This window comes from Pseudopipra pipra, chromosome Z, assembly GCF_036250125.1.
Source record: "Pseudopipra pipra isolate bDixPip1 chromosome Z, bDixPip1.hap1, whole genome shotgun sequence".
Lineage (NCBI taxonomy): Eukaryota > Metazoa > Chordata > Aves > Passeriformes > Pipridae > Pseudopipra > Pseudopipra pipra.
Window position 1 is genome coordinate 22,889,640 of NC_087581.1, and position 26,507 is coordinate 22,916,146.

At 39.2% G+C, this 26,507-nt stretch overlaps 1 protein-coding gene across 6 annotated transcripts in view; it reads right to left on the minus strand.

Moving 5' to 3' along the window:
* ARHGEF28 (Rho guanine nucleotide exchange factor 28) overlaps positions 1–26,507 on the minus strand; it is a 113,146-nt gene that overhangs the window by 33,507 nt on the left and 53,132 nt on the right. For all 6 annotated transcript variants that reach the window (XM_064641205.1, XM_064641204.1, XM_064641208.1 and 3 more), the window contains 16 exons: positions 21,321–21,451; positions 18,639–18,916; positions 16,025–16,169; positions 14,585–14,696; positions 9,757–9,802; positions 9,073–9,196; positions 7,568–7,700; positions 7,148–7,203; positions 5,630–5,681; positions 4,917–5,064; positions 4,694–4,815; positions 3,681–3,821; positions 2,967–3,217; positions 1,969–2,091; positions 1,462–1,579; positions 360–614 (listed from right to left, as the gene is read on the minus strand). In XM_064641205.1, coding sequence (XP_064497275.1) covers positions 360–614; positions 1,462–1,579; positions 1,969–2,091; positions 2,967–3,217; positions 3,681–3,821; positions 4,694–4,815; positions 4,917–5,064; positions 5,630–5,681; positions 7,148–7,203; positions 7,568–7,700; positions 9,073–9,196; positions 9,757–9,802; positions 14,585–14,696; positions 16,025–16,169; positions 18,639–18,916; positions 21,321–21,451 — 2,235 coding nt within the window. The remainder of the gene's footprint in view (positions 1–359; positions 615–1,461; positions 1,580–1,968; positions 2,092–2,966; positions 3,218–3,680; positions 3,822–4,693; positions 4,816–4,916; positions 5,065–5,629; positions 5,682–7,147; positions 7,204–7,567; positions 7,701–9,072; positions 9,197–9,756; positions 9,803–14,584; positions 14,697–16,024; positions 16,170–18,638; positions 18,917–21,320; positions 21,452–26,507) is intronic.

The window sequence follows — 26,507 nt, forward strand, 5'->3', positions numbered from 1 at the left end:
ACTGATTTTTTCATGAGTTATTTTCCATGGCCAATACTGTGAACAATAAAAATGGGCAAGTAAGACTCTATGTTATGAGATGAAACTGAGAAACAAAAAAACTAAAAGGAGGGCACTGGAAGAAGAAATGCAGTAGACGGCTTTGTATGTGAACTTGTCTTCTTATGCAGATTACCCACAAACCACATCAGCTTCTGGAACTACCTTCTAGCAATTAGTGGCACGTTTTCAATACCATTACCTCAGACATTCTTATTTGCAATACAGTGTAATAAAGTATTTTCATTCTTAAAACAAACAGTCTTCAAACACTATTTGCAGACGAAGAGTTAAAGGACCTCACTGCTTGGATGAAATACCTTTGAAACGACCAGTCGCTGTCTTCCAGTACACTAAACCTTCATGAAGAAGTATCCTCTCTTTCTTCATCAAGTCTTGCTTCCTAAAGATATGGCCATTTTTCAGCTTTGTGTATGTTTTGTTTTCAGTTCTGCAGAGAATTTCCAACAACTTTTGCTTTTTCTCATACTCATTCACTTTCAAATCTACTGCTGCAATCACATCCTTAATTAGACAAAGAGCTTTGCACAGGTCTTTATGTTCCTCTGTTCCTTCTGTATGAAACAAAAAATTAACATGACACTAGTCAGCGTGTTCAAGAAAAGAAGTAATTCCTTACTTTCTGGGAAAAATCCACATCATGCAAAAGCTTAAACTGATAAATATTGGTAAATATGTTATTTTAAGCTGAACCTGTCAACCAACTTGCTAGAAATATTAGAGGCATGTACCTTTGTTTGACTTGCCTATTAAAAGATCACACGTATCCCAGATTTATTCATCAGCCAAAACAACTCATTGAATAATTTCCGCCATACTTATGAGGTGTAAGCATTCAAAAAAAATTACTGGCTAAGTAAATCATATAGGATATTACTCTTATGGCTAAGTGAAAAGTACCCTTGAAACAGGATTGCAAATACTGAGGGTTTGCATTCAGACATAAAAATTTCTACAGTGCTCATTTAGGAGGTCTGTATCTGTAAGTTTTTGGTATTTGTAAACTGTTCTACAAAATTCCAGAGGTCATTCAAGCTCTGCTCTCAAACCAGAAAGTGATTTACAAAAAGTTTGCCTAGCGCTACTTACAAGAGACTCCTCCAGAATTAATTCCAAAAGTGCAGATGGGTGTCTGAACTAGTTCTCATCCTGTAGTCAAGGTCTTTTCCTAAAACAAGGATGCTCTTCTGGACTTCTACCTGACTGAGATATCAGAAATCTTCACAGCCCAACCTTGACAAAGCCTACATACACACTGAACAGTAGGTATTTACATTGCTCTGGTTGTATCTTTACAGAGCAGTGATGATAATCTTTTGTTATATCGTAGCTGTACAAATTCCTTAAATTAGAAACGCACTAGGATTTCAGACATGAAGCAACGTTTTAGCTTTTATTCACCTTTTGAGTATTGCAATATCCTTTCAACCAGAACAGGGTATTTGGTGATTCGCTGGGTGACGAGCAAAATGCACTCGGGGATTCCTCGGCGTCGTGCCAACAGGTTACTATTTCTCAGCTGCACAGATACAAATATATACCCTAAGTAATAAACGCATATGAAACCACCAATTGACTGATAAGAGACATGATCTAAAAGCATAAGAGTAAGTTAAAACAAATGCTGGGTAATCTGAACCATCCCCAAGGAACAGTTGCTGCACTGAGGGATGAGGTGTACTATAATAGGAATGTGTGTAATACACGCTGGATGACAGAGCACTCTAAAATTTGAAAGAAAAATGTGATTTATCAGCTCACTAGTTAATGAGGAAAAACCTTTGCCATTTTGATTAGCTACTAAAACTGAGGTATGGAATATAATTCCAATCCTATACCCAAGTAAAACCTATGTATCTTTCTCCTGGGCATTCTGTCAACAGTGACCATGATTCCACATTAACTTACTTTGATAAAATTCTGGAACTTCTTGTTTTGTTGCAACTCCTTGAAGAGATTAACAGCTTCTTTCTGATGGCTGCAAAACTCTCCATATATTTTCTCCATTTTAGTTGCATTTTCCTCTGAAAACTGAAGAAATTAAGTGAATTGTGCTCAACATTGACTCAGACAGGAAACTGTATACCATAAATTAATGTATTTTGTATGAATAAGGAATTTTATGCTACTTGTTTCTCAAGTTCTCTGTCATTACAGAATGAAAATGACCTATCTGTTTCTAGGAGCAAGAAGGGGAATATAAGCTGGAGAAAGCACAAGCGACCTCACTACAGTCTTGCCAATAACAGCTAGAACAGTTATTATAAGAGCATTTCCTTCACCTCTTTGCAAACATAACTTCTCTGAGGTTTATTTGCTTTTTGTCTGATCTCCACACTGCTTCTAGACAGTTATTTATTTCAGTGGAGAGAAAACTGACTGACTGAAGGTGAGAAGCCACATTCTCCCTATTGCAAGGAACTGAAGCAGGAATGGCAAGCCATTAGTTAGCCATTCTTCAGCCACAACAAACACACTGTGACCACTCCTTCTCTAGTGATCAGTATGGTGAGATCACTACAAGAAATGAATGGGTAGTTTCTTTTCCATCATCAGTCAATTTTTCACACCTCTACTCAGATGTTAGGAAAAGTGAATCCCTTAAAAAACGAATCCATTTTTTGCAGTCCCTGGTATGACAGCAGCCTTCTACCACAAACAGGACTAAGTTCATCATTTTCCTTGTCACTCATACCGCATAGGTAGAAGTTCATCCCAAGTTCGTCACAGTCACCCTGACAGCAATGATTTTTTGCTGTTTCACCCTGAATAATCTAGACGGGACAGTTTTTGAATTTTATGAGGCAACTATAGCTGTCTTCTTGCCCACAAATATTTAGAATCGAAAAATTGTTTAAATTGGGAACCTTAAGCATTTAAAGGATTAACAGAGTTGATGTGTCTACCTGCTGCACAAGGATGTCTCCAATTCTGCTGATGACAAAATTACGTTCATTCCCTGCCTCACATGATTCCTGCCGCCTGTCCTTCATTCTGCAGAAGAATTGCCTGTGCATCTCCAGTAGCTCATCTAAGCAGGGGAATATTCTGTTCACTGTACTGTGATCGAGCTGCAGTTCTTCCTTCATCCCTTTTCTGAATATTTCAGACATAATGAGCAGAGTATGGATGTGATGTACTTCTGTTTGCATCAGCTCTGAAGTATAAAAGAAAACAAAATAATGTAGTAATAACCTGAATATGTTGCACACCTTCTAAGACTTTAGTAACATTCAAATATACAATTATAATCCCTTTTCCTGTGTGACCTTAGAACAGAACAGATTATGTCAGGAGAAAGACTTAATTTGTCTGGCTCTGGCCCAGTTTTCTCAACTGCATCCCACTGAAGCTGGGGTTGCAACTCCTTGAGCTGGGGATTGGATGACGTACCTTTCAACTCCAAGCACTCTGTAAACAGATTAGGTATGTCTCTAGTAATCACTACTACCCATTTCTTTAGTTCTAAGACACATCATAAATTTTATGGCAAAAATTTTCTTTGAATCTTCTTACTGTTTTGAGCTTAATTCATTTTTCTGGACATAAACCATGTAGGTTCCCTCTCTATTTGATACAACAAATTGCTTTAAACCAACACAAAGTTTTGAAATACTGACCAAATATGACATCCTGACGCTTGATGACATCTTTTTCTTGCTTGCTGCAGAATATTGGGTCCACAACAAGACTCCAAGACTCTGCCTCAAACTCTTCTGCATCTGTGCGGAGATCAGTCCACTGAGACAAATCCACATCATCTATGACAAAATTTATATTTGTTTAACACCATGCATATGAAGAGTATAGGAAGTCTTATTCAGGCAGATCTATTCATATAGTAAGAGGAACACATCACAGGGTTGAACTATAGATAAGGCTTCTGCAAACACTGGCACTGGCTTTACAACAAAGAAGTTTACCAGATGTTAATATCATTAACAAAGTGTTGAACTGCTTTTGCAACAGGAAGTGAAGAGAATAAAAACACCTTACTCTTCTTTTCTCAGATGAAATCCTTTTTATAATTCTTTGCTTGAAGAAACTTTTCAAAATTTAAAAATAAAACCCAACATTTCCAACAGCAGATGTCCAGTGAGTGATATCTACACCATTCTATGTGATTGAGTTCCCTTCAGCTTTGAAATTCAGTCTCACACCTAGCTACAGAAAAAGCCTATTTCTATTCACTTCACAAGGCTATGTAACTATTGTAAGAGGAAATTCACCAGTAGGATGAAAGACTTTGGGGCTACTGAGGAAATGCAAGTATTGTAGGTCTACATTTTGCAATGGACGCTGTCAAAAGAGTTGGTTGGATGGGTGGAGAAGAAAAGTATATTGCTGTTCTGGTTCTGCAAGAGTGGCAAATACATTTATTCCAGTTACTTTAAAATGGGAACAACATACTAAAATATTCTAAAAGTTATAAAATAGTTATAAGGAAGAAAAGTTCTATTTTAGGACTAATATGTCTATTTTATCATTTTAATGAGGAGTGCCATTGTAATTATCAAAAATAAGCGCCCTTCTTTTAGGAGATGAAGTGTCTTCCTATATCAGTTAAGGGATTTTCTATTTTGCACTTTCCAATACAGGCTACAGGATATAATATCTGTGCAATTCTTCTCACCTTCCGCCATAAAAGCATCCATTGACGAAAAGGTCCCTAATGCTTGTAACATCTCTTCGGACTGTGACTTGTACCTCCAAGGGCTAGTCTCAGAGTCTTGTTCAGAAAATTGCGTAGGTGTTCTACAGCAGAAAAAAAAAATCACATATTTTTTGTGGTTTCAATTTTCACAGAAGTGCTGAGTAATGTATTTAGCATAGTCTCTTAGCAGCTGCCCCTCTACCTTTCAAAACTAGCACTGGGGACACTTTTAGACAAGAAGTAGGACTGTTGTGAGGCTTCCCTCTTTCCATAAGAGAGTCCAATAGGCACAGAGGAAGAAGGATGCACCGAGGAGAGCACCATCTGTGGAATGTCTCCAGGCAAGGAATCTGTGAGGCAAAGCACAACACAACATTTTGACAAACAACCAAGAGTATGTCATCAACAGTACACTTAAACTCATACAGGAAAATGTTATCGGGTGTTCATATTGACCTACACCAGACATCAAGAATGTCTGCTTGCTGAGGTACAAGACCACAATGCTCTCTCATGGAATATAACAATAAGCCTGTAAGCAAAGTGCAATAGCTCCATCATGGATATTATTTGATAAGAAAATAATCTCAAATCATACATGTTCTAACATTGCAATCTGAACACAGGTGCATAAATATTTGTGCACAAAGTAAATTACATACTCGGACAGAACCGACTACATTTATTTTTGTTCTGACTGAAAATGTGGTAAATTTCCACTTGTTTTAGTAGCAGATGAGTTAATTCAACAGTAATCTCTTCAAAAATTCTGTTCATATTAGAGACACAAATGGTTTCTTATAGATATTGACATGAAAAATAAAAACACAAATGATGCAGCAAAGTCTGTGCTGTCAGTCCCATGATTTTTAACCAAGGTTTAACTTAGAAGGGTTAGGTTTACACCTAACTTACTTGTTACACCAGATTGGGGCTTGTTTTTATTACGGTACCTCTCCTGGGATTTCTGAAAGAAGGAGAATTTTTTTAAATTGTATAGCTGATAACACATTTAACAGTTAAGTCAGTAACTCTCTTCCATATACCATCACACCCAGGGCTATAAAAAAGTAGTCCTAAATTACGGTCCTGATTTCTTCCAATAACTAATTTTATTAGTTATTGGTAGATAACAATATTCGAAGTAGAATACTATTTGTACTACAATACAAAACTTTATTCTAAGCAGAGTCACTGAGTTACAACATTCTACTTCCTCTATGTGAGTATTGCTTGTGAAGGCTGCAAGAAAAGTACACATTCAGGGCTTTATATTCAAATAAGCTCAAAGCATTTGTGGCAGGACGGTATCTAAGGAAGCCTGGGTACCAAAGGCAGAATCGATCTCCCTTTCAAAGTGGACTTTTGGAAAACCCGTAGAAAAATTCTGCTGTGCTTAGGCATGTACTTCATTTCAAGTGGGTCAGTGAACATTTTCTGCATCTCATTCTTGTTGAGATGTTGACAGGTGGTGGGGGCACCTCTTGGCAAATAACCCACCAGCTCCAGTAACTAAAGCTGTCAGTTCAGCTGCCTTAATGTCCTAAAGTTGCCCAGAAATTTGTGCAAGGCTATGACACGACAATTATAACCAAAATTAAAACCACTTGATTTATGGACAGTTTAAGGCTTGTTTGTCTTGAATAATCTGTATGGAAGCATGCTCTCCTTGCAAGCCACCATGATGCAAAACCTTGCCACATCAGAAAGACTCACTCCACTAATTTGAAAAATGACTCGTGTCACTGTGGCATATTTCTCTGCAAGTCCCATTTTATTTCAAGATGGCAGAAGCCTTACACATCTGGTTTTTAAAATTATGTCTTTGTCATGATAATCTCACCATGTATGCATTTCTACTTAACAATTAAGGCAGTATCCATCAGATCTAGCACTGATTTTGCCCTGTCTGTAGTGGCAGCTGAACACTGGGAATGACTACCTAGGCAGGTAGCTGTGGAACCACCTTCTCCAGAGATTTTCTAGAATGGGTCAAACAAACATCTGCCTACATTGCTGCCTAGAAGTGATACTGTTCAAGGGTGAGGAGATGGATCAGGTCACCTCCCAGGGCCCCTGTCACCTGTGCTTTCCACTGCTCCAAACATATGGGCCCCCCCCTTCTACACCAGGATCTCTCTATGGTTTTGACCTTTTTTTTTCAATCCCTTTCGTAACCCTTCAGGCACACCATTTCACAATTTGAGCTTGGAAGTCTTCAAAAATATAAATACCTCTTCAAATTAATTTTTGATGCCCTACCAAAACTTCTTCTTTAAGCACAGTGTTTGCTCACATTAGACATTTTGACACCCTTGCAGCCCTTTGCATACTGAGTCTGGGCAGGCTGTCTGTATTTTCTTTTTCCATTCATGATGTTTTCAGACCCCTTGGAAAGCACGTATGCCCCAGTAAGATCAGATAGGAGGTTACCTTGGTGCACACAGGAGCGTGCTCCTTGCAGCTTTTATGTACAATCACGTTGCAATCTGAAAGAGAAGGGACATTTCAAAGCCTGGCAACAAACAAGGCCCCCAGTTTGCAGAAAATGTACCCTGAGGCTTCAGTTTTTCTTTTCTCCAGATTCAGTTACTAAAGTAGTCAGGAGGATACTTTGATGTGCAGACACTGGCTAGGAAGAGGTTTCTGCCTAATGAGCTAGAGCTAGAACATGGACTGAATCTGCCACCTGCTGTCCTTTCTCCCTCTCCCTTGTCAACCTCAGCTCAATACATAAAGTAGGTACATCCAAATACAGACAAGGTTTCTTTTTCAAACAACACACTGAACCAGGATCTGAAAACAGCAGTCAGAACACTGTAAATTCACATGCAAAAGCCAGCAGCTACTTACAAGAACACTGCAGTGACTCTTTTCCTAGGAGGGCCTTTTCACAGACCATACATGGCATAACTCCTGGGAAGGTTCCATTTGTAAAATTGTGTCTGTTAAGTTTCTCTTTATCTTTGGTATCTTTATTTTTTGTCTTCACCCCCAACAGCAGAAGCAGGAAAAAATAAATAAATGAAAAAAAGATACTCAAAAAAAAGATAAAGTGATTCAATCTTCAAACAAGTAAAATACTCCCTTTTAAGAGCAAATTATTATAAAACATTTATTCCCTGTTCTGGAAGACTTGCAACAGCATACTGTACTATTACATCCAACATTGCTGAAGTCCTAAAATGATATAGGCATTGCTTTCACTGGCAGCTAAGCCAAGAAGCATTATCAAGGAAGCCTGGCAGAAACACATTTAAATACCTAAAAAAAGGAGAGGGCCGGAAACTAAAATTTAAACGCAGTGTTATTGACTCACTGCACACACAAACAAATATCAGTGCCTACATCCCCTACTATATACAGCTCATGCCTCTGTAGTTAAAGCTACAGTTATGTAAATCTATACAAGTTGTCTTTAGATCTTAGAAGACTTTAGAAACAATCTATTTTTAATGAGCAGTAAAGAAGTTGATAAATTCTGCCTATTTTTACAGTACTCTTTTTAGCATAAGTATACATATAGTCTACTTGTAGTTACTGACAGTTATTCTTTAGGAAAACACACAGACACAGGCCAGTGTATGGCTGCAGGACCAGAAATGCATGTTCATGGCCAGTGCTGATGCTCTTGAAGATATCACCTCACACAACTATCTTCACATCCATGCAACATTAGGATATCCTGGGGCACAGGAGGGCATAATAGGGAGCCTGTAAAAATGCCAAAAGGCCAACTGGAAAAAGCCTGTAGGTGAAATCCATCTCTCAAGCTGATAAGTGATGCCATTAATCTAAGATGTCTCAAAATCAAATTACAAATGTTCTAATGTACCTTCCATACTATGTAAGTTCGGCTGTGCAGGCCTCAAAACTCCAACTTGTTAATGCTAAGCAGTGCTTACTCATGCAAGAAGTCCCATTAACTTCAAAGAAGTCAAATTCAACAAATTACGTACTTAATTACCTATTGCGAGCAATTCCAAGAACAGGTCCATATCTCTTAATTTTATTTAACAAAGAAAATTATTTCTTAAATGCAATTCATAGAATTAAACTTCTGCTAAATCATCAAATGAAATTACTAGTAACATAAAAAAATGGCAGGGGAATACTTCATATTGTTCAGCTAAGGCTATTGTTTAAAAGGAAAGCTGGGTTTTAATATGAAGGCCATTTCAGGGTATCCTGCATATGTTTTAAATTTTAAAAATAAAGCTAAAAGATTCTTCCTATTACTCTCGTGGTTTTGTAATAAACAAATTATCTTTACATGAAAATTTAGATTCTCATCTATAATTAATTTAATTACAGTGACATAATTATACATAATAGTATAAACATAAATCCCAAGTTACCTTGTATTTATTTCGTGTGCTGGTCATTCTGTTCATCAGAAAACTGAAAGTCCGACTCACTTTACATTTTTCAGACTCATTTTTTGAGGGTACAATATATTTATTCCATTCCTCCTCCTGAATCCTAAAACAGAGACCAGTAAAAAAACTCATTCCAGAGGGAACAGCCCCTTTATTAACACACAGCAGAATCTCGATGGTGCTTGTGTCACCTAACATTTATAATTACATGTTTTGTTGTGGGTACAGCAGACATTATGAAAAAAATTGCAATCCGTCTATAAAAAGGAGGAACTCTCGCCCATGGAGCACTCTGCTTGTGCAAGGTGTAACAAGCTTGCCTAGATTATAGATGGTATCAAAAGCTCCATTGCTTTTACTGCAGTGGTGTTTGGATGCTCCTACAGTGGACAGGAGCCGCACAGTGAACAGGAGCCCATCCCTACTTAGCACATCCCACAGCGGTGCACAGCAAATCCCTGCTACAGGATGTGTGCAGTGAGAGCCAGGTTGAGCTTGGCACAGGGTTTAGGCACGTGCCCGCAGATGGCCTTGACAGGGAGGGCTCCTTTAAATCACTGCTCACATCTTGGCTAGAAGGGATGCCAACGCCTCTTCCCCGCACGGCTCCCTAGATGGCAGTCTTGCGCAGCACCTTGTTCCCCGCACCTCCACGACACATACCCGTACTTTTTCTCTCGGGACTGCTCGGGCAGACTGTACGCTCGCTCTGTAAGACAAAAACAGCCATCAGGCACTCAGACTGCAAGGTCATCAAGTTTATTTGAAACTCACAACCTCCATCAAGCCATAAGCTCGCCATTAAAGGGTTGCAATGTCATTTGAAAACTAGGAAAGCAAAAACATACACACATGAGAAACAGCTTGTCCTAGGTTAGCTAGCTTTTAGTTGACAGAATCTGCCAGAACTGATACCACTGGGTATCAGTGAATGCCAGTCTCTGCAAACAGTCTGTTTTTAAGAATAACAAAACACTTTTTTTTTTTTTTCTAAACGACACAGACTTGAATGGTTGATGCTTCATTTTGCTTTTTGTCATAATTTGTTGTAAAATATCTTAATGACATTCTTCTAACATTCGTAATTACCTGTCTTATGCAGCTTCATCTACAGTATTAAAAAAATTTAAATCCCTCTATGCAAAGAGGAATACTACTACTCTATGTACTGCACAGGATGATTAATGTGTTTGTATCCTCTATGATTCTATGATCCTAGAAACAGAGGACTCAAGGAGATACTTTTCACAAACTCTCTAAAATGTAAAAGAAAAAAAGATAAGATATTCAGTTGAGTTGTTTTGGAAGAAAATAAGCCCAAATCTATAGAGACTATTTTCAAATTAGAAGCCACTGCATTTTGCAGACAGTTTTAGGAAAGCTATCACAGATATGGTTCAGAAACATTCCCAAACACTTGCCTAAATCAAAGAATCAGACTATCTTTCTTTAGATACAAACTTAAACACTCTTCACTGAAATCAGCATCTCTTCAGATGGATGTAGATTTCAGGTTAGTAAGAACCAGAATATTTACCAAAGAAGCAGCAAGAATAAAAGGGCATTTCAGTTCATTATCATGCATAACCTGTGCTACAGGATGCTTTCATAAGAAACCAACACCAAGCATCCATGGGACATGACAGTCTTGTGCAAAACAGCACTGGGGCGTTGGCACTGATGTACTTACTAGAAGGGTGGAGTTGAGACACTGACTTAGAGAGTGTAAGGGCCTGAAGAAGGGATGGACCACTGTTCTTGAGCATACCATCTACAGAGAAGGGACAAATCCTTTACTGTTACAACCTGATAATACCCTCTCAAAGAAAAGCAGGTAGTTGTTTTAAACCTGAGCATACTGGAAAGTTTTCATCAGAAATGGATGGTCCTTTCCCACTTTTTTTCTCATACTTTGTGTGAAGAACACCGTCCTGTTGCCATCCTGTATCCATCTGCTTTGGCTTATGTTTCATCACAAGGTACAAGGTCAGCAGAGCCTCCCTCCTGCATAGCTAAGCCCTGAGCAAGATGTCAAAAGTGCTGGCAGCTGGCAGAAGGGAAGGGGCAGGTTTTCTGTGTTCAGTCTCTTACACAGACCTAGACACAATCCCACTACAACCCACAGAAATCAGAATTAATTATTTGACCTAGCTTCTTGGACCAAGCTTCTGGGCTAGTCCTGTATGCAGATACAAGTGCTTGAAGTGAATACAGCTATGCCTGCCTCAGACACTGATCATCGCTGCCAGTTGCCAAACACTTCAGTGCTCCCATCCTTGCAAAATGCTGGACAAGGCAGGACGTGCTGGTGGCAGGGAAGTGCCAGCAGGAATCTCAGCAGACGGCCACCTTCCCTCCCAGCATCACACCACATCTGTAGTGCAGGCTGCAGAACAGCCTGGTTCCAAAGTATGGACGAGAAAGTGTTTCCACCTTCTCCACAAGATATGTTAAGGTCCAGCACTGACTGTCCCAGGAGGAAGGGGAGAAAGGATGAAAAGGAAACAGGTCCAAGCACAGATCAGGTCAGGGCAGATAATGGTGACTGGGTGAAGCTTAACGGGTTGTGACACCTTTAGCTGCGGGATCAAAGGAATTCTGTTTTAAGCACATGCCACAGGGTTTTGCTGATCTGTCATCTTCTAAGTCTGTGACATGCCTCCTATTTTTTCTTCTGCTTTGTTTTGGCAGAGACTTCTCCCCTGATCTGCTGAATACAAATGCTTACATACACTTTAGGTGAAGGGAAAAATACAACATAGCTGCATGCTGAGTACATACTCCTCCTTACAAGCTGACATGACATCTTACAGTGAATTTGAGCAACAGCAAAGAAGTTATTTGCTGCACAGCTCAACATGGTTTCTTAAGGAAAAAAGAGGTTTGCGGTTATTGTATGTCTCACCTTGACAACAGTTTCTGAAACTAAATGATTTCAAAGTTAATGATAATATTTCCACAATTTTGCATGTTTTCATGTTCAGTGTCCTAGAATCATAGAATGTTTATGTTTGGTGTCTGAAGGGACCCTAAATATCATTTAGAGTACAGAGAGAGCTGGCAGAATTGCTTGCCAAGTCATCCTCCATCCTTTCATCCTTTACCATCAGTCTTGGTTAACCAGGGAGGTCCCAGATGACTGGAGGTTGGCAAATGCGGTGCTCATGTACAAGAAGAGTCAAGGAGGATCCAGGGAACTACAGGTCTGCCAGCCTGACCTTAGTGCCAGGGAAGGATATGGAACAGATTATCTTGAATCTGACCACCTGGCATGTGCAGGACAACCAAGGCATCATGTCCAGCCAGCATGGGTTTAGGAAAGGCAGGTCCTGCTTGACCAAGCCAATCTCCTTTTATTACCAGGTGACCCACCTAATAGATGAGTGAAAGGCTGTGGATGTTGTCGTTGTCTACCTGGACATACAGTAAAGCCTTTGATACTATCTCCCACAGCATTCTCCTGGAGAAGCTGACATCCCACAGGCTTGGACGGCTGTGCACAGGGTTAAAAACTGGCTGGATGCAGAGAGTGGTGGTGAATGGAGTTACACCCAGCTGGTGTCTGGTTACCAGTGGTGTTCCCCAGGGCTCAGTAGCAGCGCCAATGCTGGTTAATACTTTATGGACAATCTGGATGAGGGAATTGAGTGCACCTTCAGTAAGTTCACAGACAACACCAAGTTGGATGAGAGTGTTGATCTGCTGGAGGGTGGGAAGGCTCTGCATGGGGATTTGGACAGGCTGAATTGATGGGCCAAGGCCAACAGTGTGAGATTCAATAAGACAAAGTTCCGGGTCCTGCACTTGGGTCCCAACAACCCCAGGCAGCACTACAGGCTGAGGAAGGAGTAGCTGAAGTGTCCCAGCAGAAAAGGACCAGAGGGTGCTGGTCAACAGCAGCTGAATATGAGCCAGCAGTGTGCCCAGGTGCCCAAGGTGGCCAGTGATATCCTGGTCTGTATCAGCAACAGTGTGGCCAGCAGGACCAGGGCAGTGACTGTTCCTCTTTACTCGGCACTGGTGAGGCCACACCTCAAATCTTGTGTTTGGTTTTGGGCCCCTCACTACAAGAAGAACATTGGAGTTGATGAAGCACGTCAAGAGAAGGGCAATGAATCTGGTAAAGGGTCTAGAGAGTAAGTCATATAAGGAGCAGCTGATGGAGCTGGGGTTGTTTAATCCAGAGAAAAGGAGGCTCAAAGGAGACCTTATCACTCTCTACAACTACCTGAGTGGCAGCCATAGACAAGTGGGGGTCAGCCTCTTCTCCCAAACAACTGGAGATAAGACAAAATGGCCAAGAGGACAAGATAAAATGGCCTCAAGCTGTGCCACAGATGTTCAGGTTGGACCTCAGGAAGAATTTCTTCACTGAAAGTGTAGACAAACATTGGAATCGGCTGCCCAGGGAGGTGGTGGAGTCACCATCCCTGGAAGTGCTCAATATACAACTAGATGTGGCACTTAATGTTATGGTTTAGTTGACATGATGGTGTTCAGTGAAAGGTTGGAATCAACGATCTTGGAGGTCTTTTCCAACTTTAATAATTCTACAATTCTATGACCTAGTTCCAAGCCCCCTGCCATAGGCAGGCTTGCCACCTACTAGACCAGGTTGCCCAAAGACCCATTCAACCTGGCTTTGAACACTTCCAGTGATGGGGCATTCACAATCTCTCTGGGTGTCCATCCCATCTGGTTCACTGTAACTCACATGTCCTCCCTCTTGCTCTGGACTACTGGACCACTTAAGGTATACTGGAGTGAGAGACAAGCTGGAAGTATAACAACTGACAGCGTTATACAGGACAAGCCTCTTGAAATGCAGGTGGTTTTTAACTGATGTGAGTTGTATGAAAAGCACAGTGTATGTATTTCACACTTCACATGGTTTTCAAACATAACCCATAAAACATACACTCATTGTAAAAAGTGTGGGTTGTCTTCTAAATATGAAACTGTGTCTAGAAATAACGTATGTCAGAAACAATTTGTGAAAAATTACAAGCTTCTTGCAGAGACGTCTCTGACTCCACTTGATGAAGAGGGTGGATTTTGCTCCCCAGCCTGTAGAGATGACCACCACCCATCTGTGTTTCGGAGATTCCCTAGGGTCTTTGGGAAGCTGGATTCACCTGCCCTCTTTGACATCTCTTCTGTGTCATCCTGAGCTTCCTCCTAGTCTTTGTCAGGTGCTCAGCAGGAGGCTGGGGTGAGACTCTTCCAAAGAGAAGATTACTGCTCTTGCCTGCACTATTCTTTGTGATTATTGCTCTCCCAGTTTGTGTGCCCTCCCAAGGATCAGCAGATGTATCAAAGGAGGGCATGACAGGGCTGCAGACAGGAGAAGAGTGAGGGACAACAGTAGGGCTACCTAAAGGCTACTAGACCCACACACTGGTGAGCTGGGTACAGGACAGGCCTGAGTAAAGCCGTCAGCACTGGGACTGAAGCAGGCAGGTATGGGATGAGGCTGTGCCAGAGACCTGACCTTGATTTGAATCCTGAACTGCAAAGTCCCGAGGAATGCGAGGTCTTCCTACCAAACCTTTGGGTGAGGAGCAGGAATAGGAGCGTGACCGAATCCCAAACACTGTGCATTCCTACAAGAAATTGTAACAAATTAAAACTTTGTCATTTTGAAATGCATCAGCAACAGAAACAAAAAAATCAGAAACAAAATTTCTGAAAGAAAGGCAGCTGATCAGACACATACACTTTTCTGGTTTCATTAAATCTTTGAGTTGAAGTAAAATTTTTGATGACTTCATGTGAATTCTTAGGAAGTCTGTCATATTTCCATCACAATAAATTTTTGTATGTTAGAGGAAATGACTTGTGGGTGCAAGTCAGACTAAGAGAAAGCTTACATTCTTCTCCAGTTTGGTGACAGGCCACATCCAAAGAGTGTTGTTGGCCATTATATCTGATGACGAAACTATCTTCTTTTACCAATGGAGGCATTAATCTTAGTACTTTAATACCTCAAACACATTTCATGGAGACTAAGGCCATGCTTTGACAATTACTAATGTCAGAGCTTCCAAAGAAAGGAGTTGACCTCTTTCCCTTTCCTCTGTGTTGTTTGGTTGGTTTCTTTTATTACTACTGTGTATGAAAACATTTTCCAATCCCCAAACTCGTCAACAGTAAGGCTTGAAAGAAAATCCCATAATTTTTGATGTACCATTTACATTTCAACAGAGCCTACTCCTAAAACTCCTGTAAAGTGATCATCTTACTGTTTTTAAAAGTAGCCCTGACTGAATTCAGTGTTTATGCTGAACTCTTTTTCTCCTTCATGTAATCATTTACTAAAGGTCAGATAAAGTTCTACAGTGGCAACAAGTGTGTCTAAAAAAACCCATAAAGAATCTCTACAAATTAAAAATAACTCTATATGTGTCTGAAGATCTCAGAAATGGCACCATGGTCTAACGAAAGGTAACATAGACAGGATACTTCAGAAAACCGTAACAAAGAGGAGATATTTGCATTGCTCAATGTATAAAACCCAACTGAATTTCCCTGAGTGTAGAAATTGTTTTAAAACAGGCAGCAGGACAGTTCTACACTTTACAAAGCTGTTACTCTTTCACACAACTACAGCTGGTTAAAAATTTCCTCACTAAATAGCTTTGTTAGGAAATGCTGATTCACTGAACCTGAGATATTTCCTTTCAAATACTTCCAATAAATGACTGGGTTTTTTGAACTCGAAGCAACATCTCATGCACCATTTCCATAGCTGCTGTCCAGCCCAGCCACAATCAGGGAGTTTCAGCTTCACAACCCTGTATGAGTGTTCTCTGGTGACACTAGCAGTGCCAACTGGGAACTCATTTTTCCTCTTCAGATTCAGATATTTCTCACATAGTTTCAGTGATTTACTTAAAAGGAAAACAATTCAAACCAACATAGTATCAAATACCTTGGGTTGCAGACTGGTAGATAAATCTAATCCATCTCTGCTAGAAGCCATGGCCTCTGAAGAGCCGAGGGGAGGGTAATAAACATGGGATCTGTCCAAAACACCTCCACTTCCACCATCTACTTCAAGGTCATCGAGACTTGAACTGAAGCAGACAACAAAGTCTTTAATTTCACTGAATTTCTCATAAACAATTTATCTCAACCTTAATGTAAAAAGCAAAGATACTGCTGAATGCTCTCATCAATGACAATCCAAACCATCATCATTATGTCAGTTAAGTCGTGCTCTGAGGCCTCTCTCAGGTCTGCAATCACCTGGACAAGGTACTCAGTCACTCTACAGGACTCCTCTGACTCAGCCTTGTAGATCTGCAGTGCAGATGCCAATATCACCGACGATCTTGCAGACTCCCACCACAGCCAGCCATCTCTGAAGGACTACTTTTAGACCCATGTTCAGCATTCCCCTTAAAATATAATGTTTTGTTCCATGCATGCACCTGCCCCTCTATATAGATGATAATAAGAACTAAGACAACAAGCAGAATTGAGACAACTAGCTCAGATTTCAGTATTAAGACACATGGGTATAGATGGACATTTTGTGCATTTGTATATTTGAAGGATATGATGCAGCTGTTCACAGACATATTTTTTTCTACATCTGTGACTTTACAATGGAGGATAAAAGAGAAAAACAACAACAGAGATGAAGCAGGGTCTAAGACAGTTTATAAGATTCATTTCAAAAGATATAGGACTACAAACAGACTGAAAAATCTCTGGTTAAATCAGTACACCAAACACCTAGAGACTACTTGATTGGCAAGAGATCCTGAACAGAAGAGTGTGCTAAGGTTTCTCAGCAGCACCAGGGTTTCCCAGGATGGGTCCTGTTACCTGCAAGACCAAGTTCATGGTCTCTTGATCAGAGTAACTGGAAGGAATGGTTGACTGCTTGCAATAACATTCCAACCTTCAAACATAAAACTTTAAATTATGTGTGGTATTTCCTACCAAGAGTAATAGCATAAAAATTCCTTCACACACCACTACTTTGTTGAAGCACAGATCTATCAATACTGTCTGAAACCGCTTCCTTATTACAAATCTAAAGACAGTATTTCACAATGTTGCCTAGTAATAGCCCATGTGATGTTTCAGAAGCAAGTTATTAAAATGCATTATCAGTTACTGTCACAAGTTAAAATTGAAAAGGCAATACATGCTTACACTAACAGACTAGTATCCATGACTTATTGGAGGTAACTCACTCAGGGAATTTTTCTGACATAAAAAGCTGGTTTAAAAATAGAATTACACACTGGTAGTCTTATTTTATATGTAATATTTGTATCACTCACATGTCATATGACATATTAAGCTCAATTACATGTGTCTGGAAATTCATATACACTCTTAAAGTTCTGATACAGGTACCTGATCTAGGTCTTTAAAATAGTGGGAGTACCTAAAAATGTATAGGTTAAAAACACTTCTGACTAGAGGCAGAGGAAGCTTAGATCACATAGATTACTAGAGGAAGAGTAATCTGCATGATATCCCTATAGTTAGCAAAAAAAAAGAAAAGAAAAAGAAGACTGGGAAAGAAAAAATCTTCGTCTGACACTTACTGTGTTATCTATGTTGAAGACTCCTCCTAGTGGGACCTTATAGTTGCATAAGAAACTCAAAATGAAGGTAGAGAAAATTTTATTGCCCACTTTAATTAACAATTGGCTGACACCACTGCTTCCCTATTGTTTTTACATAGATCTGATATGTTTTTACATAGACTATCTCCAACAAGTCCTAACACTCTTGAAAGCTGGGAACAAGACTCAAATTTCCTCCTGTACAAGAAGGAACTGATTTTGTGTCTTATCTATCCAGAGAAGCAATAAAGCCTTTTCATCAAGAAAAATTATTTTTAAATTGTTTAAATTTTAAATTAATTGTTAAAACTCAATTGTTAAAACCAAAATTATAGTTTCATCTTCAAAATTCCCTGAATTTTGGAAGCCAAGTTCTCACCATAAGCTAAAGCCATTTGGAAGAGGCTCCTTAGACAAACGGCTCCGTTGCCAGCAATCCTTGTGTACCAGCAATGGAGCATAAAACAATCTGAACCTATCAGAAACAGCTGTACTCTGCACTGTGTCTTTTGAGATAAAAAATATATATGCAATCAGAAATAACGTGGTCCTCCCACAGGTCAAGGCAAAGAATAGAAAGATTCTCAGAGAATTCCACAAATTTGGGACTATTTTCTTAATGGAAAATATTACTATGGAAAATCATAGTGAAATTCTGGTTTCTGACAAAAATGACATAATGGCAGTGACAGGGCTGATTGTTTTTTTGTAAAGAGTACGTGCATACAAGGAAAAAAGGTATAAAAGTATCCATTTGCATGGACAGTTTTATTTGTTAAAAATGTCTTCATAGCTATTTTATGAAACAGATCATTAGGACAATAAATATCAGTGATACAAAACAGTGATTTCACCTCAGTAAAAATATTTATTACTCCAGATTCTGCTTCATCTTTTGAAATAAAAGGTGTTATAAATATTCCTTATTCTGGCCATATTATCAAGTCAATTCCATACCTTCTTTTCATGTCAGCATAAAGTTGGCCCCGATCTTTAATAAATCCATGGGTCTTGAATGGAAGATACAAATCTGCTACATGTAGATGAGAACGTGAAATGGTATGTCTTAATCCTGGTCTTTGACTTCCTTCATTTGGAACATACATATATTGATCATTCTCTTCAAGGGAGGGAGATGAAGAGCTCTTAGCCATCGGGACTGAGCTGGTGGGATTCAGACACATTTCACTGCTGACACCATCTCCATGAACGTAGTTAGTCTTTAAATTTCCAGTCTGTAGGTAAAAATGAATGCTGGTAAGAGGCAATAACAAGATGTACTGTCAGGAAACAAGAACCAGAGTAGTCTGCCATTTTATTTATGGGTATATGTTTTGTGGGGTTTTTCCCCTATTACTTTTTATACAACATGAATTGAAGGCAAGTTACATGGCTAAGAGATTCTAGACCTTTCATTATTTTTTCCCTAATTGGAATAGCAAGGCATTACTATTTGCTATTACTATGCTATTACTATGAATTACTATTACTGAATTTCTCCCTCATACCTACACCTTTTACTAAATGTACTGATGCACATAATTACAGATTTTATTAAAAGTAACCTTGAGTCAAGTAAAAAATATGCATAATATATTAGTGTGGGAGACGAACAAAAATTCAAACACTGTGCAATTTAATTTGGAAAAATCAGCCTACAAATCGAGCACTTTTAAATTTTTATCACCAGTTTCCTAAGCTTTGAGATAAACAAAAATGACCTGGAACAGAGTTTCTCCAGGGCAGGAAGGGAAAAGACTCTTATTTTTTGCCATTAAGTAATTATGGGCATGAAGCACCCCTCCTGTTGCATGAAGACAAAAATGGAGTTGGGAATTCTATTTTCTCAGGTACAGGAATTAGAATTTAGACTCCGGTAACAATTCTTTGAATTCTCCTGTTGACTCTGTAGAAGATACTAAAACACAGTTCACTGTTAGTCTTTTAGGTAGAGGCTACTGTCATCTAAACCCATACTGAATAATACTGAAAAGTCACACTGCCAGTGAAAACATTCAATCTCTGAAAAGCACCTGTATAAAAGTAAGAATAAAGGAAGGATTGCAAGCATTTGCAAAGCCCTGGTCTTTCAGATTGCTGACTTCATCCTCTCCCATCTCTCTTGAGATGTGCTTTCATCTCCATCTTAATTATGTTTCTCTTAGTAAAAGACAGAAAGACCTGCTGGCATTTTTACAGCAGCCCACATTTTCATTCAAAGATATGGCACATGCAGATCTGGAAATAATCCTGTTGCGCTGTGCAGATGAGATGCACAATACTAAAATGCTTTTCCCAGGTCTTATGCAGCTGTTCCTCCAGGCAAGTTATTCCTGCCTGGGCAGTGCTCCCCTTCAGCACCAGAGGGACCTTCTCCAGCAGCCACTCTGGCTCCTACTGAGTAGTGCTTAAGGGAGAACTTGGCCCAAATCTGCAATCTAACAAAGTTTAATGTGGCCACATATTAAGCAAAGGTTAGCAATCCAAGCTGAAGGACCCCTGAGCAATACACCTGGGTAACATATGCATCTGTAATGGAGATGCAGTCCTGTAGCTCTATCTTTCCAACCTCCTTATTCAAAATCAAATGTACATTATAGTCCTCCTGACAGCTGCTCACTCCTCGGTCATTATTACATGCATTTCTCTATAACTTTCAGTGCATTTTGAACACATTTGGCCTCTGACTTAAACTTCCATCTCAGCTGTCACAACGAGCTGGATCTACAGTGAACGCAGTGGGTGAAGTGTTTGAGGGAATGGGAGTGGGAGGGGAGACAATAAAAAGAAAGAAAAAAATCACATTTGCAAAATCTCAGACTTCTAACATTATGATCTGGTAATTTCTTACTCTTATATTCCATCTTTCAACCCAGGGAGAGCCCACAGCAAGCTACAAATAAATAAATCACTTAAACCATCACTGAAACATAGCTATGTGCCACCAGAATCTTGCATCTGTTTAGCTAGACACAACCAGGAGTTAGACTAGTTTTCCCTGCCCAAATTATGATATCTGAGTGTGACCATGGAGGATGATTTCAGATGCAGCATGGTGATGTCAAATACAATTTGCTCTGGACACTTTGGGTCATCTCCAGTGTTGGTGACAAATCAGAAACACGAATACTAAATCAGAATCTCCTGACTTTTCCATGAGAGTTGCAGGACATCAACTTCATCTCTTCAGCAATATCTTATTTTTACTGAGCATATAAGGTTTGCTCTGAGCTTATAATTAACTTCTGAAATTATCCAGCAACAACAAATTCATCTCTACTATGAATGTACACAGAATTCAGAAATCGAAGTGCACACGAGTAAGTAATATGGTTGATGTTTCTTAGAAAGAAGCACACGCTGTTTAGCTCACCAACACACAGAAGAGACAGGAAGAGCTGCCTTAGGGTTCTCCCTATAGGCTATGAAGAATAATTCCTGTCTTCAACTGAAATTGTTAAAAGGGATCTTATAAATAGGTTACAAAATACAGCTGAGAAGGGTAAGGTATTACTGGTTTTATTTTAGAACTTCACTAACTGACAGCACACCACTGTTGGCACATCCAGAATATCCTACTATTATGCAAATAAACAGAAGATGAAGAAAAATATGCCAAAAGTTCAAATATAAGCTTACTTGGTCTACTACCATGCAGTTTGCATATACTTCATCACTTCCACTCAGCATGGCAGAAAGTCTGGTTGCAGCAAAGAAAGTAGGGGGATATTTCAATTTCCTAAGAAGATCAAGGGTAGAGTGTCTGTGCTCTGGAAAAAAAAAAATGTGGAAAATATGATATTACATCTCAAACCATTTCCTTCTCATGTATATATACTGTCATAAAAATGGCAAAGTCAAACATTAAGCACCAAATCTTAGCATTACAATTTGAGTAATATTGGTAGGACCACTAGAAAACCTGCTCATTTCATAAATGCCTAACAGTTGCTACATGTTCCAAGAAGCCTATAGCTGACAAGACTCTAAAAGTTACCACAGAATCATTCATATAACATAAAACCAAGTGTTCTTGTAGCTTGGTTAGCAAAAGCTTCTATTTTCCACCTAACCTAGAACTTTGCAGAGATTTGTGATTGCAGAAGAAGACAGGGCAAGATTTATGGGCTGGGATGAACTATGCATAATTATTATACATTAAATATCTAACATCTGACACATTATATGACTGAAATACTGTTCAATTTCAGTCAAATAATGATTCCCCTAAAGCATTCTACCTATTAGCAGCCACATAAATACTAATCTTAAACCAGTAAATCAGATTACTGTTGTTAAAACAAAAAACACCAATAAAATTGCAAAAGGGATATAAATAAAATACTACTGATATTGCCTCCCCAGAATAACTGCTATCAATCAAGATTTGAACCATGAACAGGATGCTTGGGATGGATGCTGCATCTGCTCTGCTTTTGCTACTGATCAGTTTCACCAGAATCATTAACAGAAATCCAGAGTTTAGTTTTCAATAGTGTGCTCATGAATGCAAATATTATAAAAAGCTGCATGGGCTGAATATCTAATGCCTTTGAGCAGCAGAAATCCTCTGCTCTGCAGGCCCACTTCTCTTAAAGCTGTTTATAAGTATGAAGAGGATGCACCAATTCAGCATTTTAGCTGGATTATCTTCTGATTGCAAAAAGAGCAAAATTTTACAAAGTCAAACCCAGTCTTACTCTAGACTGTGTGAAAACAGGTTAAAAAAAAATCACAACTGTAATCTAATTTTTGCCTATTTTAAGATGCTGTAAGTCAAGCATAGCAATTGGAAGTGAAGTGAGACAGACTAGCATAAGAATGATGTGACAGAGAAAAGTCTCATACCCAGCAAAATATCTAAAATCAAAACTCTCAATAAACCTAATTCAAATTTATCTGTTATTGAATATTATTTAACAAATCCTTCTTAGTCTGTATCAGAAATTTATTTTCTGCAAGGGTGTAAAGGAAAAGATACCTCTAAAGATTTTCCCCACACCATATTCCTAAAGCAACATAACTGCTTTTGGAAGATCACAGGGCCATATAGCACGATTTAGGTTGAAAGAGAACTTAAAGATCATCTAGTCCAATCCCCCTGCCATTTACTAGATCAAGTTGCTCAAAGGCTATCCAAGATGCTTATAGCCACCATACTGCAAGAAAATTCATAATGAAGAAACAGAATTGGATTAGAAACTACATTTATTATGGTCTGGGGCATTTGTTGCTTTGAAAAAAAAAGTCCCAGACTATGGCCAAATCTACAGTGCTACACACCACAGCTTTTATTTAATTTTAAGATGCTATCACATAAAGCCCAAGAACAGTAAGATGTAAAGCTTTCCAAGGGTTGGTCTTAAACCAAAAACCACCCAGAAAAAATGTGAGGCTCTCCATTTCTTCTTCTATGCTTACTACCTACCCTAGCCTGTGTTCCCACTTGTGTATAAACCCACTGGGTACAGCTGGCAAGAGTGGTGTACAGCTCCAGTGCTAGGTTGCAAACTTGCAATGCACACCCCTGAAAAACAGCCCAAACATCAGGGATTCCCTCATCGTGGTGTAAATCTGAGTCTAAGGAGGTAGTTTCTTGACTTCAACAAGAGTCGCCACTGCTGGGATGTAGAAGCCTAGAAGATAAAGGGGCTGATGTGTGTGTCTCAAACACTGGTAGCTGGATGGTTGTGGAGACAACCAAGGATTGTTGGTAATAAACACTGTGAGACAGAACAGGATGTGGCTGGAGAGGGGGGCCATAGGAAGTAGGGCAGCACTTTTCTGGAACAAATATTCTGGATCCTGGAGTCAAACGCAATACAGTGCAGAGCAGATGCAGAAATGAGGTTAAGAAACAGATATGGACCATAGGGGAGGATCAAGACCACTCAAGAACCCCAAAGCCCTCCCATCCATTTCCAGAAAGGTCTAGAAGAATGGACTGTGCATGATAACTAATTTGTATAGAAAGTAAGAAACTTAGCTCCAGGGTGGGGAAAAACCTATCTATAAAAAAGAACCCCCACAACCTGGACATCCCATCAGTTGGATCCATTCTGAAGTCAGGACTGTTGATTTCTCTTTCTCCCTTCCTTTCTTTCTCTCTCCCCCTCTTTCATTCATCTCCCTCTCTCTCTTCCCCTACACTCTACTCCTTTACCCAAAACTCACTGCTATGCACTTATAGGAGGAGATCAGGAACGAGCTTACAACAATTTCATGACAAGATTTTAATTTACTAATAAAACTTCGTAAGCTTTTTTGGAGTCTCTGAGGTTTTCCATTCATTTTGACCATGAGCATCTATGAGCATCTCGGATGCTCACTTCCCCTTGAGGGTGGGATGCCACGTTGGGTCTCCACAGTCACTTAGTTAACTGCTCAATTAATTACACACACCAAACCAGAAACAACACAAATTCCCCTATTACTTCAGATTTTGATTTATATATGTATAGCAACTTCTAATAATGCATTTTATATTATTTTAAAATTCTGTAAGAGAGTAACAGCCTAAGTAACAAATTCTGGAGAAAGCTACTGCAAATACAACAAACTATATCAGAATATGTTATCTGTAGTATTTTCAGTCTGTAGATCTTTACAGCTTATCACTGTTAAATGCCATATATTTTCCTGGCAATATTCCAGTTAGTCTATCGTTAAAAGTGAGATGTCTAAATGGGGTTTATTCATTGGGGTTTAAGATTAACAGATAAAAGCTAGCAAATTATCTTGGGCTTCACAGAATCATAGAATAGTATAGGTTGGAAAAGACGTTCAAGATCATTGAATCCAATGGCAATATCACCCCGCTGTACCTCCTTACTCCCACTCTCCCCCCTCCATTTTAAACATGTGTGAAGGGACGACTACATCAAACTAACTCTGAAGCACAAGAAGTATTTAAAGACTTTGCTGAATGCAGAGGAGAGCAATATTAATTGCACATTGACTGTGCTAGTAACTTATTTTCACCAGACAGGCCCACATAGGTTAAAAAGTGACAAAACTCTCACAAATGTCTGTATCACATACTGCATTCCTACAGCCTCACTAACTTTCTCCAGCTCACCCTGCTGACTACACGTTCTCTTGATCTTACAGTGACCATCAGCAGACCTTCCCCACCAGGTTGATGTTGGCAGAATTATAGCTTGCAGTGCTGGATATCAGTAATAATATACAGCAAGACTGTCCTTGTCTGAAAGATGAGGAATATTAACAAAATGCATCTTCCAGCAAAATGTCTCAAAAATTTCCCATAGGCATTCAAACTGCTTATTCTCATTGCAGATGCAAAAATCCAACACAGCTTGTGAAAAGACAGACAAGATTGCTGGAGCAAATCGGCAATGGTGTTCCATAAGATTTTTGGCTCTGTAAGGTATTGGAAATGCACTTCAAGATGCTTACCAAGGTAAAAGTTACCTGAACACAACACAGCAGAAATGGCTTTGCTACTGAAACAACCTAGCAAGCACAGCTCAACAAGCTGATCCTCCCGCTAGAGCTGAAGGCTTTCTAGTTCTACACTGTGATCACAGAAAAAGAATAAAACAAAGACATGCCTCCTTTAGCAGAGCTTATGGCTTTCTGCCATCTGCCTGATAAACAGTCAAGAAAGTTGTATGTGTTATTCAGATGCAGTGCTGGGAAGAATAATCTCCAAACTTGGATAAAATAAAATACTTGACCAACAAATAACTAGGCACAAGTTCTCTACATCTTTTGTAATGTTGTGGAGTTATACAGCAAATGCTGCACATTTTACCAGGCACAAAAGCTTATACTTTAACTTTTTATACTTTACAGTTTAACTTTAAAAAACACATGCTCATCATAGCAATAATTTAAAGCATGCTTTATGTTGGCATAAGAAAATGTATAGCCTTGAATGACCTGTGTCGGAAAATGGCAAGAACATAACACTCACTGTTTTCTCACAAAAATCAAAACTTAAATCTTTCTATGGGAGAACACAACAAAACAGCAGTGAAATTCATCAACATGACCAAGCCAAGAGCCAGGAAAGAGATTACAAATTACCTTCTCTAGATACAATGAATAGTTTTCAGACAGCTCATCATATTTACCCCCAGCAATCTGAGCAGAGGTTAATATATAACTGGAAGTCAATGAAAAACACAGACAGTTAAGCACATGGATCATGTGGGACTGTAGAAATACTGCTCTAAATCCAGATGTTACCTGAATTTGACGAAAGAAGTCCACATGTTCCTAGCAAGGGGACAACTGAAGTGACATGCATATCTGTAGATGTGGATCATACAACCAGTTTCAATGGGGGATCTGCACCCCTAATTCAGGTGGTTTAGGTCTTCATTCAGACAGTGCAACTACCCATGACAACAAAATTAAGCAAGTATATAAGAATAACACCACATGGAAGGTAAAGCAAGGTGGACATTAAAGTGCTATTGTCATAAAAATGAAATTTAATTGTCTTAAATCTATAAAGCAGAAACCAAAGCACTGTGTTTCCTTTATACTGCATGAGGAGGATGAGGCATACAGACGATACAAAATTAGGCCATCATGTTCAAGATGTGGTCCAAAAGTTTCCACTAAGAATAATGGCACTTGTCAATCATTGACATTGATCTTGGTCACCTAAATGCGGGCTGTAAGAAAGCACCCATTTCCAACATGGGATTCACAGTCCTGACTCCCTCCCTGAAGAAGGCACCTGGCCTACTATACAAATGAGTATAGAAACAGAAATAAGTTGGTGTCTCATTTTATGCAACAGCACAACAAATAAAGTTGTGGATTCTTGGTTTCACTTCCCAACTCTGCATG